Source organism: Myxine glutinosa, chromosome 7 (assembly GCF_964187855.1).
Source record: "Myxine glutinosa chromosome 7, kmMyxGlut1.1, whole genome shotgun sequence".
In the NCBI taxonomy this organism is placed as follows: domain Eukaryota; kingdom Metazoa; phylum Chordata; class Myxini; order Myxiniformes; family Myxinidae; genus Myxine; species Myxine glutinosa.
Genome location: NC_136267.1, coordinates 34909688 through 34925427, shown reverse-complemented (window position 1 = coordinate 34925427; position 15740 = coordinate 34909688). Strand labels below are relative to the sequence as shown.

Below are 15740 nucleotides of genomic sequence, written 5' to 3'. Positions count from 1 at the left end.
AACACACACACACAGACATGTATATACACATACAACAACAACATGCATTTTAAGGCCATTTTCCCTGCTAGAGCGGGGGTTAGCCTACATACACATACACACACATATATACACACACACACATATATTCACGCACACACACACACACACACACACACACACGTACACACACGTACACATGTCCCACATGTATATACATGTTTAAAGTGTACGTGCCCTTCCCCCCTCCCCCGCCCGGCAACGCTGGGTACTTCTGCTGGTAACGAATAAAATAAAAACGAAGAAATAGGTGGAATTGGCTGAAATTCGCTCGGTGAATTCACGCGGTGTATTCGGTTCGGCTCGGTTCACTCGGTTTAAAGAAAAAGCGATAATGTCGACATGTTGCTGTCTGTGTCATGTTGGGCGGTGTATGATACTCGTTGGCTGTTGGGCGGTGTATGATACTTGTTGGCTGTTGGGCGGTGTTGTGCGGTGATATGGTGTATTTTAAAAAATATATCTCTGCATTTTCCCGCGTTGGTGACACCGAGTCGTTCTTCATCGATCGTCTCATTCATTTTGGAAATGGAAGTTTCCATGCAACGCATGAATTGTCACGATCCTCAAGAGGAATTTGTCTCGTAATCATCAAATGATAAATGGCAAGTAAATTATATTGTGGAAAATTAAAGATTTCAAATAAACCTATTTAAAGTGTATGCGCACATAACTAATAAAAAAAACGAAGAAATATCTCTCGGTAATTTCCTGAAACATATTTTACTTCCGGCTAATATGTTGAATGAAATAAAAACGAAGAAATATATGTCGGCATCATTGTTGACGTTTTTGTGACGACTATCATCAAACGAAATAGTAATATATCATAACGGAAAAGCAAAAGCGAATTTTTAATATATATCGACACATTGCCGGCGGTGTCATGTTGGGCGGTGTATGATACACCATGACGCGATTTTAAAAAATATATCTCTGCATTTTCCCGCGTGTGTGGATTGTTCTCAATTATTGCTGACACCGAGTCTAAAAGTAAAACCATCGATAAAAATGAAATCATATGGTGAGTTAGATTGGAGATAAAGGCGTGAGAGAGACTCAATGGCCTTGAAGTTACAGGCCTTTGAGAATTCATTTCGTTCTATAAACGGCAACTTTAATCGGATTTTCTTCCCGTTTTTTTTCAACCGAGTCTAAAACTATGTTAGCGACTGTGAAAAATGAAATGATTTATCGAATTTGATTTGAAATAAAACTGGGAGAGAGAGCAAGACACCACGGGCCTACAAAACAGGACTCAAAGCTATGCGAGTTAATAAAATGGTGGATATTTGTTTATAGCCACTCCCAGAATGGGTGGAGCTATGGGTGGAGCTACTCTGCAAACCGAGTAAGCCACACCCCGGACAGACACCCAACAGATAGACAGACAGACAGACAGACAGAATCATCTACGGCTATTATAATATAGATATTATATATTATACATATTATATATTATATTGTAGCGGCTGCCGCTGGGGTTACACAATCGCTTTGCACCTATCAAGGACGCGGAGCGATCACCAGGCCGGGCTCGTCCAGGACGCCCGGGCAGGCCCGCGCTCGACTTGCCAGGCCTCGGTCGGGACGCCCGGGCAGGCTCGCCCTCAACTTGCCAGGCCGCAGCCGGGACGCGGGGCCACGCCCCCTGGCGCCAGGCCTGGCAAACCCCCTGGCGGAATAGATATATATTGCTGACCGTAAAACGTTTTTCCCAGAGTGCCTGAGTGTTTGATTCGAATAAAGCAGCTCAGATGAATTCAAGCTTTTTGTCGCGTCCATTCTTTCGATCGACGTGGGAGCCACAGCTCCTTCATTGGTGACCCCGACGTGATGAACAGTAAGTTGCCCGTGTGACTGTGGCCGGCGCTCATGGCAGGTAATGAACGCCGGCCTGGCCGTTGCCCGACCCGCCGAAGGTGCACGGGGGTCGGCATGTCCGGGCCTTCTGTCCGAACCTGGCATGATAGGAACACCACGCTTGGTCGGGTGGAGGCTTCGGACGTCGTGCTGGACGTGGTCGGCTCGGTATAGCGGCCGCCAATTGCGTCGGCAGTTCGGCCGTCGAACGCGCCGGGTGCTCGGGCGCCATGGATGGTGCATCAGGCGGCGACGGGTCCCATGTCGCCGCTGCGATGCGCTGTCCCGCGGCGGAGATTTTGTCGGCTTCTCTGGCAAGGGCCCGGGGATCTGTGATCGTCGTGCTTGCCAGGGCGAGGCGTACCGGGTTAGGCAGCTGACGGAGGAACAGCTCCCGGAACAGGAATGCCGGAGAGTGCTCGCCGAGCAGCGAAAGCATGTAGTCCATTCGCTCGGAAGGGCGCGTGTCGCCGAGCTCAGGCAAATCGAGCAGGCGCCGTGCGCGTTCCGCCGCTGGGAGGGCGAAAGCATCGAGGAGAAGCTTCTTAATCGCGCCGTATTTGTCAGCGGCTGGCGGGCTCTCGAGGAGGCTCAGGGCGCGGGCTGCGGTGGCCGACCCGAGCGCAGCGACCACGTGGTGGAAGCGGGTGTCGTCCGCCGTGATGCCCCGCAGGGCGAACAGGGACTCCGCTTGTGCGAACCAAACCGCCGCGTGAGCCTCCCAGAAGGTAGGCAGTTTAAGGGCGACTGCCGTGTCCATGTCGGTAGGTCACCAATGAAGGAGCTGTGGCTCCCACGTCGATCGAAAGAATGGACGCGACAAAAAGCTTGAATTCATCTGAGCTGCTTTATTCGAATCAAACACTCAGGCACTCTGGGAAAAACGTTTTACGGTCAGCAATATATATCTATTCCGCCAGGGGGTTTGCCCAGGCCTGGCGCCAGGGGGCGTGGCCCCGCGTCCCGGCTGCGGCCTGGCAAGTTGAGGGCGAGCCTGCCCGGGCGTCCCGACCGAGGCCTGGCAAGTCGAGCGCGGGCCTGCCCGGGCGTCCTGGACGAGCCCGGCCTGGTGATCGCTCCGCGTCCTTGATAGGTGCAAAGCGATTGTGTAACCCCAGCGGCAGCCGCTACACAGCCGCTACAGCCGCCCGACGGTTTGCCCCCGTGCCGACATCCCACCACGGTGACCCCCAGTCCTACGTCCCCCCAGCACTCCGCACCGCGGAGTATGTTTTTGTGCGTCACGACGCACATCGGCGGCCACTCCAGCCGCCGTACGACGGGCCCTTCCGGGTGCTGCGACGGGACGACAAGTCGTTCGTCATCGACATCGGCGGCAGGTCGGACCGGATTGCAGTGGACCGCCTCAAGCCGGCGCACGTGGACGTCGACCACCCACCACGGGTGGCCCTCCCGCCGCGGCGAGGCCGCCCCCCGTCCACGGTGCCCCCCACTCGACCGCCCACCACCTCACCGGACCCCCTCCCACGACCCGCCAGGGGTCGCTTCGGCCGGGTCATCAGGACCCCCCTCAAGTTGACCCTGCCGGTGCAAGTCGATTCTGGGGGGACGTGTGTAGCGGCTGCCGCTGGGGTTACACAATCGCTTTGCACCTATCAAGGACGCGGAGCGATCACCAGGCCGGGCTCGTCCAGGACGCCCGGGCAGGCCCGCGCTCGACTTGCCAGGCCTCGGTCGGGACGCCCGGGCAGGCTCGCCCTCAACTTGCCAGGCCGCAGCCGGGACGCGGGGCCACGCCCCCTGGCGCCAGGCCTGGGCAAACCCCCTGGCGGAATAGATATATATTGCTGACCGTAAAACGTTTTTCCCAGAGTGCCTGAGTGTTTGATTCGAATAAAGCAGCTCAGATGAATTCAAGCTTTTTGTCGCGTCCATTCTTTCGATCGACGTGGGAGCCACAGCTCCTTCAATATATATTATTATTATATTATATATTATTCATATATATTCTATTATTATTGTTATATTATATATTATATTCTTATTATTATATTATATTATTATATTATTATTATTATTATATATTATTTTTATTATATTATTATTATTATTATTATATATTATATTATTTATATATATGTATATATATATATATATATATATATATATATATATATAAATATATATATATATATATACATATTATTATATATTATATTATATTATTAATTTTTATTTATTTATTATTGTTATTATTCTATTATTGCTATTATTATATATGATATAATATATAAAATATATTATATATTATCGAATATACTATAAAATTATATTAAATTATTATTATTATATTATATATTATTATTATTATTACCTACTATTATCCACTATTATATATTATTATATTATTAGATAGACTATCCACGACTGGAACTTCAAACTATCCAGATAAAGTTGATGCAATCATGCAACACAGCACGACCTTGCATGGCTACTTGCACGATATTCTCAGGGGTTCAGTTCAGCGGAGACAGCAGGAGTGCAAGTCGGGTCGGCAGATAATTTTCGAATGTGCATTCCAGAATTGGATGACAAGTCACCTTGATCAAGATGACATATATCGGTGACTTTAGGGTATAAAACATGAAAGCAAGGTGAACATGAAAGGTATTCTGAGGAGGAGATTGTATGTGGATGATGTGGTCGTTGTGGTGGAGAGTGGGCGGGAGATGCAGGAAGTACTTGGGGAGTGGAAGGAGGCATTTTAGAAACATGGGCAGAAAATGAGCCTGGAGAAGATGGAGGTGATGTGGGTTTGGCATCAGAGAAAAGAAATGAATATCAGGCTGGAAGGGAGGGAGATCACACAGGGAAGTAGGTTTGAGTATCTGGGTGGAACAGTGACCTGGGATGGTAAGTCAGAGGCTGAGGTGCGGAGGAGGATTCAGGTGGGTGTGAATGTGTGGAGGAGGGTGAAAGGTGTAATGGCAGAAAGAGAGATTTTAAGGAGATTGAAAGGAAAGGTCCCGATGTCGTGTGTAACACCGGCCCTACCTTCACGGTCTGGAGACGGTGGCGCTGACAGCGAGACAACAACAAAGGCTGCAGGTTTGCGAGAACAACTGGGTCAGGAGGATTGTGGCAGTGAAGAGGGTAAATAGAAGGAGAATGGATGAACTGAGGGAGGAGATTGGTGTGCAGATGAGGTTGAGGGAGATTTTGCAATGCAGGATGAGATGGGCTGGACATTTGGTGCGGATGGGGGAAGAGGGAATGGCAAAGAGAGCAGATCGGTTGAGGGTACAAGGTAGGAGGACCCGAGGTAGACCATGGTTGAGATGGGAGGATTAAGTGAGGAGGGATATCAGTGTAAGGTGGGGGTGCTTGGAGAGTGGAGGAGTGTTGTGGTCAAGGCAGGGCACGACCTCGGTGCCATCAGACCTCACCACTTATAAATGGAAGAGGAGGAGGAACAGAACAAAAACAACATTTGGGGTATAAAAACATTGGTTCCAAGAATGTAGCAAAAATCAATGCAACATTACATAATGACCTACACTATGGGGCACAGACAAACAAACATAGGTTGGCAACCATTGCGCAGGCTTCATGGGGGCTAATGGTCTCCTTCTGCGGTGTTTATAACAATAGGTTGGCAACCATTGCGCAGGCTGCATGGGGGCTAATGGTCTCCTCCTGCGGTGTTTATAACAATAGGTTGGCAACCATTGCGCAGGCTGCATGGGGGCTAATGGTCTCCTCCTGCGGTGTTTATAACAATAGGTTGGCAACCATTGCGTAGGCTTCATGGAGGCTAATGGTCTCCTTCTGCGGTGTTTATAACAATAGGTTGGCAACCATTGCGCAGGCTTCATGGGGGCGAATGGTCTCCTCCTGCGGTGAAGTTCATTTCAATGGAAGTCGTGTTGGGGATTTCGTGGGAAAAGAAACGTTTACAAGATAGATTGTGGGTTGTTTGTCTTTTCGTGAATGAACAATATCCACCTGAAAAATGAAACAAGGAAAAACATGGAATATCTGGAACAATTCAAGAAAACAGGAATTCGTCATGAGCTTCCCATGAAACAAGTTACCATTATTTTATGGTTAACCATTAAACATCTAATCTTGTGCAAACAGGGTGATTTGGAGAGTTGATATCATTGCCAGGAGTTTGGGTTCATTAATTTCGTTTTCCAAACCTCGGGATAAAAGGGTTAAGGGAGAGGTGGGTATAAAGAGGGTTCAGGACGAGCATAAAACAGACGCTGCGGAGACGGATCTTGTGGAACAGGATAAAAATGGAGGGGCTGTGGACATACTGCTTTGTGATTCTCTTCAACTCTGTTTATGGACAAGGTCAGGTTCAATCTCCTAAACTCCTTTCTTTGTCTTCTTCCCAGTAATCCTTTATGAACGTACCACCAACACTTAGCACGTAATAACAGGACATCTCAGTAGTAACCATTTTACCTGTTTGTACTCGATTCCCCAAAAAGGTAACTCTTCCAGGAGGGTTATTTACACAGTATGTCTTTTGAAAGGGGCATTTCCTTAAGGACAGACATTCCTGAATTTTACACAGAAATTATTTTATGGCTGACAATGCAGCTCCGATGTGTTGCGCTTCTTACTGTCTCGTCTGGGTGTGATTCCCAACTTGATAACTGTCATTCCAGGTGTTGCTAAAGAATGGTGTTGCAGTCACGAGTGTGCCGTCAATTGGATGTGACAGTTACCTTTGGACGGACTCTTCTGTCAGCGTTGGTTGTGCTTGTGCACGACAAAGATCCCAGTGTGTCTTTCCTATGGAGCAGGAAATTGTCACCAGCAGTTTGATCAAATTCCAACTCCATGTGCTGACGACTGCTGGGAGGAAATACCAAAGCACCCATTGTAAACCTTGCCATGAGAATGCTTCAGAAGCACAGAACCTGCCTTCGTTTGCAGATGTGAGATATCCGATGGCACCCTTCAACAAGGAAAACAAGAAGCAATCAGAGATTGCAGACCCTCGCCAGGATGTATTTTCAGTGGTTTTTAAGGCTTTAGTGTTAAAACAAATATGGCGACCGAACCACGTGACCGATGACGTCATCATTATTTTTTTCTAAACGAATTTATTCCTAGATTATGCTCAATAAATTTCATCTTGATCGGATGAAGTTTTGTACTTGTTGAATTATGACGTCATAATGGAGGCACCTATGACATCATCATTAACATATCTTATTCCCCATGGAGAGTTCTTTACAATGAGCCATGTCTGAATTTTTTCTATTCAGCGCTTTCGGAGATATAGAGGTGAAACGTTTTTCGGTTTTTCCAAGATGGCGGCCGAACCACGTGACCGATGACGTCATAATTATCATAAAACAATTCTACAGGTGGAGTTGCATCTATGGTGAAAATTTTCTGTCAATCGGACCAACGACTGCAGAGAAAATCATATTTATTCTGTGCAGACAAACAAACAAGAAGACGTCATGTGGAGTGCAAAATCCGCCCCCCCCCCACCCCCGTCCCCAAAAGTTTTTCATTGATACAGCAAATTGTCCATTTCGTCAAGATTAAAATTGACGATCTTGATCAAAGCTCGGGTCAACAGGATGAAAAGTGACGATTTTTCAGATGAAAAATGATGATTTTGGAAAGTTGACCTTGAATTGACCTTTGACCTTTTGACCTCAAAAGTAGTTAGTTTCCCTCTTTAATGACTCGATGTGCAAATGCTGTTCAATTTTCAAGTCAATCGGATAAAAAATGGTGATTTTAGAAATTTGACCTCCAGATGACCGATGACCTTTGACCTCAAAATCAATAATCTTCTCAATTGTGACGACGTCTACAACTCGGTGAAGTTTCGTGACGTTCGGTTTGGAATTGTGACCTGTAGACCGGTGACAAAAAAACAGACAAACAAACAGACGACAGACAAATGGACTCACATACAATACCCTCTCCTCTGGTGAGGATAAAAAAAGACATAAAATGTCATAGCCCCGTGGGTTTAGCAATTTCGCTGTACTGAGTTAAAGGCCGCCAGTCGGCCCTCTTTGGTAGGATTACAAAACAAAATCTTCTTCATATGTATACTCTCATGTGTTGTCTTTGTGTGATATATATATATATACTAGTGGGGGCACCTGTGCGAATCCCACGGGCGTGGACGTGTGTGACATTTGGACATCTTGAGTTTGATGCTGCACATTCAGTTTTACAAAATGATTGCTGCCAATTCATCAGATCCACAAATGATGTAATCTACACAATTTATTTACTTCACATAATATGTTACCTATCGCTCATCTCCTCTTCCCCCCTTCCCCCCCAACCTTTCCCCCGTCACTTCACGCCTCTCTCCCCCTCAATCCTCTCCAACTCCTCCTCCGCCTCCTCACTCCTCTTCTCTTTACTCCTCTCCCCTTCACTGCTTTCCATCCCCTCCCCACTCCTCTCTTCCCTTTCCTCCTCTCCCCTCACTCCCTTCCAACACCTCCCCACTCCTCTCTTCCCTTTACTCCTCTCTCCTCAATCCCTTCCAACACCTCCCCACTCCTCTCTTCCCTTTACTCCTCTCTCCTCACTCCCTTCCAACACCTCCCCACTCCTCTCTTCCCTTTACTCCTCTCCCCTCACTCCCTTCCAACACCTCCCCACTCCTCTCTTCCCTTTACTCCTCTCCCCTCACTCCCTTACAACACCTCCCCACACCTCTCTTCCCTTTACTCCTCTCCCCTCACTCCCTTCCAACACGTCCCCACTCCTCTCTTCCCTTTACTCCTCTCTCCTCAATCCCTTCCAACTCCTCCCCACTCCTCTCTTCCCTTTACTCCTCTCCCCTCAATCCCTTCCAACACCTCCCCACTCCTCTCTTACCTTTACTCCTCTCCCCTCACTCCCTTCCAACACCTCCCCACTCCTCTCTTCCCTTTACTCCTCTCCCCTCACTCCCTTACAACACCTCCCCACACCTCTCTTCCCTTTACTCCTCTCCCCTCACTCCCTTCCAACACGTCCCCACTCCTCTCTTCCCTTCACTCCTCTCTCCTCACTCCCTTCCAACACCTCCCCACTCCGCTTTTCCCTTTACTCCTCTCCCCTCACTTCCTTCGAATTCCTCTCTTCCCTTCACTCCTCTCTCCTCACTCCCTTCCAAGTTCCAACTCCTCACGAGAGATCTCGCGAGATCTCGGAGACGGTGGGAGGGATTTTCGAAGCCCCACACGGTCTCCACGTTTTTCGAAGTTAAGTCTGTTCACAATTGTATTTTGTCGAAACTGTATTTATCTTTCGGTGTGTGAAGTTATTGTGTGCAACTTTGGTTGTTTCTCGGTGTTTATCTTTCATAAATTGATCGTCTGTTTGCCGTGTCGCGAGCAAGGCCTTTGCCGCGTCGCGAACGATTTGAAATCGAAGTTAAGTGATTGTTCCCATTTGTATTTTCGTTAAAACTGTATTTATTTATGGTGTTGTACGTATATTGTGTCCCGACGAAGATTTTTCGGTGCAAATCTTTCATACCTGCATTGAAAATCGTGTTAATTCGTGTCGTGTCTTGAGGCCTTGTACAGTGTACACTGTACAACCTTGAGGCTTTGTTTTTCTCTCAGCGGTCCGTCATTTGTGATCCAATAACTTTCGTTCTCTGTATTCCCAGTCTTTTCACCCAAAGCCTACTTCCTTGTGTAAATCGCAACTCAAAAAAACAACAACAAAAAAAACATTTCCTTCTCTGTTCTCATTCGTTTATTCATTCTTATTCGTTCGTTCGTTCTTCGACCACGTGTTTCTCCCCCATTTCCCCAGATAGTTTTCACTGTTATTAACCTTCAATGTTTCTCCTTCTGCGGAGAATGTTTCTCCCCTCAAGTTATGTATTCCGTCATATTTTATAACACCTTTTTCTTCTTCTTCTTTAAAAGGCTGCTTTCAACTTGCTCACCAAATCAATTCATCCCCAAAAAAATATCCATCTCCTATAGTGCCTTTTTTCTACATTCCCTAAACTCTCCTGCACTCCATCCTCCATCCAGCATCCTTAAACATATTTTTAACTCGAAGGTCACAAGAAACTCATTTTGCAATAAATGTTCGTTTCCCATAAATCGTACACTTTCTAAAATCCAATCTCACCCCTTCCCTCCAAATCTTCCCCATAACCCCTCCCCTCCAAATCTTCCCCATCACCCCTCCCCTCCAAATCTTCCCCATCACCCATCCCTTTCAAATCTCCCCCCTTGCCCACTCCCTCCTAAACTACCCCCTCACCCCTCCCCGCCAAGACGCCCCCTTGCCCCTCCCCTCCTAGACTCCTCCCTCACCCCTCCCCTCCAAATCTCCCCCATATCCCATCCCTTTCAAATCCCTCCCCTTGTCCCTTCCCTCCCAAACTCCCCCCTCACCCCTCCCCTTCAAATCTCACCACCCTCATTGCTTCTCAATTTCCCCCCTCTCACTCCCCCTCCTCAAAGCGTCCTCCCCGCTTCTTCCCCCTTCCAACTCTCACCTCCATCTCCCCCAACCTTCTGCCTCGCTCTTCCCCCTCCTCAAATAACACCTCATTGTGCCTCACCCAATCACCATCAAACCTTTTGTCCACCCCATCCTTCCCTTTCTCCGAGCTATTCTGAAATCTCTGACACACCTTCAACAGCTCTCCCTACCTCTTCCACCTCTTCCACATCTTACCCTACCCCTCCTCCCCCCTGTTCTGTATCTTATGCTCCCCCTTCCTCTTCATTAACGGTATGGACCTCAAACATCCGGGGCCTTCGTTCAAACTTAACTGATCTCTCCATACAGGTTGCTTCTGTCAAACCAGACGTGATCTGCTTAACAGAAACTTTCCTCCTTTATGATGTCTCTGATTCCTTAGTATCTCTCCCGGGCTACTCCCTCCTCCGGTATGATAGACCTGAGCCTCGTCCTGGAGGTGGGGTTGCTATCTTTATCAAAAACTCTCTTCCTCACTCGCCCTGCACTGCACTCTCTCCACCTCACCCTCAGAATACCTCTGGCTACGGCTTCCCCTTTGCTCCCACCTCTTGTTCATATGTGTGTTGTACCGTCCACCAAACAGTGATGACTCCATCTACATCTCGCTGTCTGATAATATGGACCAACTTCTATCTACTCATCCCAACTCTCTCTTCCTCATATGTGGTGATTTCAACTGTCATCATGCCAGTTGGCTGGGTGTGGGTACCTCTCTCACCAGCCATGGCTCCTCAGCAAAGGACTTCTGCGACTCACTGGGACTGACACAATCGGTCAATTTCCCTACCCGGATCTCAGTCAACGGAACATCTTCTCTTCTGGACTTGGTTATGACTAACTTCCCTGAAAATGTCTGCTGCTCTTCTTCTGCTCCAATTGGATCATCTGATCATGTCCTTGTTAAAGTGGACATCTCTCTGACCATCCTCAGGGAGCCTGCTCAGCGTCGACGAGTCTGGCATTTCACTCAGGCCAACTGGCACGGTCTTCAAGCAGCCATCAATCATCTGGACTGGTCTCCCATCTCTACCACCTCTGACATCAACTCATCCTGGGAATTCTTCCAAAGTAAATTGCTCTCTCTCATGCACAGATTTATCCCATCTCGTCTTCAGTTGTCATACCCTTCCTCCCGTCCATGGTACACGGAATCTTGTGGTGAGGCTGTTGCCCAGAAACAACTTGCCTTCGTCTCCTGGAAAGCAAATCCAATGGAAGGAAATCTCATTTCCTTTCACAAAGCCCGAAACAAGTGTGTGGCCACCCTCAGGAGAGCCAGGAAACAATATCTCTCCGTTCTCAAGACTGAACTCTCTTATCTGTCTCCCTCTTCCAAATCCTGGTGGCGTCTGGTCAAATCCGTTTCTGGTGTTTGTTCCCCCTCCATCCCCTCCCTTACCTCAAACGGCTACACAGCTGACTCCGCACGTGAAAAAGCTGAATGCCTCAACTCTGTGTTTGCCTCTAAATCTTGTGTCCCAAATCCATCCCTCTCTGTACCCACCATACCCAGTCATACCCTGCTGCTCCTGGACTCCATGTCCTTTCCTCCTGACAAGGTGGAAAAGTTTCTGTCAACCCTCGACTCTGATTCTGCAACTGGACCCGACGGCATCAGCCCACGGGTCCTAAAATCCTGCTCTGCCGCTCTATCTCACCCTCTCTCTGTTCTCGTCACCCTCTCTTTTGCTCAAGGTCAACTGCCATCTGCTTGGAAATCAGCCAACATCACCGCTATGCACAAAAAAGGTGCAAAAACAGATCCTAGCAACTACAGACCAATCAGCCTTCTCCCAATTATCAGCAAAGTCATGGAATCCATCATTGCTTCGGATATGTAATCTTTCCTCTTCTCCAATGGCTTGATCTCTGATCATCAATTTGGTTTCAGACCAGGTCACTCTACTCTGGACATGCTGCTTCTGCTGTCTCAACAATGGATGGAGGTCCTCAATGCCAAACAGGAAATTAGAGCTGTCTCCCTCGACATATCACGTGCCTTCGACACGGTCTGGCACCCCGCTCTGCTCACCAAACTCTCCTCCTTTGGTATCCATGGAAATCTTCACGCACGCATGGCTGGTGGACTTCCTCTCTAGTCATCGTCAACGTGTGGCCCTGAATGGGTTTCTCTCATCTCCTCTTCCTGTTCAGGCTGGAGTTCCCCAAGGCAGTGTTCTGGGCCTCGTGCTTTTTCTGGTCTTCATCAATGATCTCTCTGACTCTCTTGAAAATCCTCTCTATCTCTTTGCTGATGACTCCACTCTCTGCCGCTCCATTCCTCTTCCCTCAGATCGGCAGTCTGCAGCCTCCTCACTCTCTGAAGACTTGGACAAAATTACAGACTGGGCAAACAAGTGGAACATGTCTTTCAATCCTGACAAATCTCACACTCTTACTATGTCTCTCCGAAAAGATCGACTGGACAACCCTCCCATCTACTTTCTCAACAATCCTCTCCAAGAAGTTCTGTCGCTCAAGCTTTTGGGTCTCACTATCTGCCATGATCTTTCTTGGGAAAACCACATTTCCAAGCTGGCCTCCAAAGCCAGTCGCCGACTGGGCATCCTCGGTCGTGCGAAGTCCTTCCTCGGCACACCTGAGCTCCTCACCACATACAAGGCTTTCATCCGCAGCTCAATGGAATACTGTTCTCCCCTATGGGCCGGTGCTCCTACCTCACACCTAGCTCGGCTTCACGCTGTTGAAACCAAAGCTTTCAGAATTATTGGAATCTCCCGCGATGAAGCTATCTCTGAGGGCCTTTCACTCACTCACCGCAGGCAGGTAGGTGGTCTTTCTGTCTTCTACCGACTCCTCTCCGGCCTTGCACCCCCAGCTCTCTCTGTGTTGTGTCCCCCAAATATTCCTACAGGTCGCACAAGATCTGCCAGCAACCCTCTGATGGTTAAACTGCCGAAATCTCGGCTCTCTGCTCACCTTCACTCTTTCATTCCTCTTTTCTCCCGCCTCTGGAACAAACTCCCTCACTCCCTTCAATCCCACTCCTCCCTCCAGGTCTTTAAAACAGCTGTTCACCACCATCTCTTATCTTCCCCCATCCAAAACCTTGATCTTTTCTACCCCCGCTAATTCACCCCAGATCCACCTTGTTTGAAATTCCAACTTCTTTCCTGGAAGTCCTGGCAGTGTCCATATGTTTTATACCTCTCCCACCGCCCCCTTCCCATGCCCCCCCCCCCCCAAAGCCCTCGCCCTCTCTCAGATCTCTCGATGTCTCCATGTCTCTCGGTCCCTGCTCTCAAATGTTGTGTTTGTGTCCTTCCCCCTCTCTCCCCATCTTGTCTACCGCTCCCGATGTTATATGTTTTATGTGTCGGTTTGTCTTTCTGTGTGATTAATGTTCGCTCTTTCACGAGCCTCGATCTTGTGTACAAAAAAAATAAAAATAAAAATAAAAACTCCTCTCCCCTCACTCCCTTCCAACACCTCCCCACTCCTCTCTTCCCTTTACTCCTCTCCCCTCACTCCTTTCCAACACCTCCCCACTCCTCTTCTCTTTACTCCTCTCCCCTCACTCCCTTCCAACTCCTCCCCACTCCTCTCTTCCCTTTACTCCTCTCCCCTCACTCCCTTCCAACTCCTTCCCACTCCTCTCTTCCCACTCCTCTCCCCTCACTCCCTTCCCACTCCTCTCTGCCCTTCACTGCTCTCCAACACTCACTCCGCCAGTTGTTCCAAGCGAGCAGGTACGGCAAATATTAGAGGTAATTGACCTTTCTCTTGGAACAACACAGTGTAAATTCGCCCCTTGTCCTGTTCATTCATTTGTGAAATGTTTCGCAGAACAGTACACTCATGGTGACGTCATCAGACTCAGGCCACAATGATGATCTTAAACAATATTATCCGATACTTCATCCGGATTCATTACAGCTGCTCTTGTATATGTTTGCTGAGCACACATTACCTTCCAAAGTCTTTATTGCTCAGCATCCCGTGCACGTCTGTGTTAACGTTCATTGAATGTCTCGTTCAGTTCCCTCATTCTTTTATTAGTCCCCCACCGGTGAACACCGGAGGGGACTACAGGTTTGCACGCCGTCCCTCCGTCCGTCAGTCTGTCAGTCTGTCAGTCTGTCAGTCCGTCCGTCAGTCCGTCAGTCCGTCAGTCCCTCAGTCCCTCAGTCCGTCAGTCCCTTAGTCCCTCAGTCCATCAGTCCCTCAGTCCCTCAGTCCCTCAGTCCGTCAGTCTGTCAGTCCATCAGTCCGTCAGTCTGTCAGTCCCTCAGTCCGTCAGTCTGTCAGTCTGTCAGTCTGTCCGTCTGTCCGTCATGCAAAGAACAGTTTTCCGGACTTTTTTTCTAAACTCTTGATGCTAATGATTTCAAACTTGGCACATGGTTTCCTCATGATAAGTTACAGATCAAGTTCGAACTTCCCACTCCTCCACTTGCAAAAAGTGCAAGTAGGCCCGGAGGAAAAACTCGTGGTCTGCCTCGGGCCCCCCGGAAGATAAGTCTGTCTTGGAACTGTAGTCTTCTGACCCCTAAAAGTCGCGGTATCAGATTTGTCCCCATAGTCCTCTCTAGGCCGTCTCCATGAAAATCTGTTCTCCGAACCTGATTTTCCATAACTCCCCTGGCTAACTCTAGGCGGGAAGTTAGATTTGTGGAGCCCCATCCTGTGTGTCAAGGCATTGTCATCTGCCACGGTTGCTGCCTCATCCAACTCTGGTACTTTCTTTTCCTCCAGATGTACTTTAATGTCCACATGGACAAACTGCTTGAATTCGTCCACCAAGATCAATTGTCGTAACAGGTTGAAGTCTTTCTCAATCTATTTCGAGTCACACCATCTATCAAACATGGTTTCCTTCATTCTGGCAAACTCCACATGGGTCTCACTCTCCCTCTTCCTGGCATTCCTGCATTTTTGCCGGTAAGCTTCAGGGACCAATTCATTGGCTTTGAGAATGGCTTTCTTCACTATCTCATAATCTGCACATTGGTCAATCGGTAAAGCAGAAAATATATCTTGAGCTTTACCCACCAGTCCACTTTGCACTAACATAGTCCAGGACCCCACAGGCCATTTTAGCATTTGAGCCACCTCAAAATGTAAAAAGAACTTGGCTACCTCCTTTTCATTGAAGGGTGGAACCAGCCTCACATGCCTACCAACATCCCAAGAGTTCTCACTAGTTGTCGAACTAGCCGGCATGGATACTACTTCTCTCCGTTCTCCCAGTAATTCCAGCTCCTTGAGTTTAAGTTCCTTCTGATACTCCATGTCAGGTTCCTTTAACTCCCTTTCGGCTCTCCTTTCCTCTGCTCTTTCCTCTGCTCCTCTTTCTTCTTCAGCTCTCCTTTCCTCTGCTCTTTCCTCTGCTCTTCTTTCTTCTTCAGCTCTCCTTT

At 48.2% G+C, this 15740-nt stretch overlaps 2 protein-coding genes across 11 annotated transcripts in view; one reads left to right on the top strand and one right to left on the bottom strand.

Moving 5' to 3' along the window:
• The window catches only part of LOC137410750 (uncharacterized), a 660974-nt gene that overhangs the window by 49755 nt on the left and 595479 nt on the right, over window positions 1–15740 (bottom strand). The window lies entirely within an intron of this gene.
• Window positions 6046–15740, top strand: part of LOC137431107 (complement factor H-like) — a 287920-nt gene continuing 278225 nt past the window's right edge. For 2 of the 10 annotated variants that reach the window (XM_078781445.1, XM_078781437.1), the window contains exons 1-2: window positions 6132–6222; window positions 9024–9110. In XM_078781445.1, the coding sequence (XP_078637571.1) occupies window positions 6165–6222; window positions 9024–9110 (145 nt within the window). In that variant the 5' untranslated portion in view covers window positions 6132–6164. Of the gene's footprint in view, window positions 6223–9023; window positions 9111–15740 lie in introns of all 10 variants that reach the window. The other 8 variants (XM_078781443.1, XM_078781439.1, XM_078781446.1 and 5 more) reach the window with 6 other exon arrangements.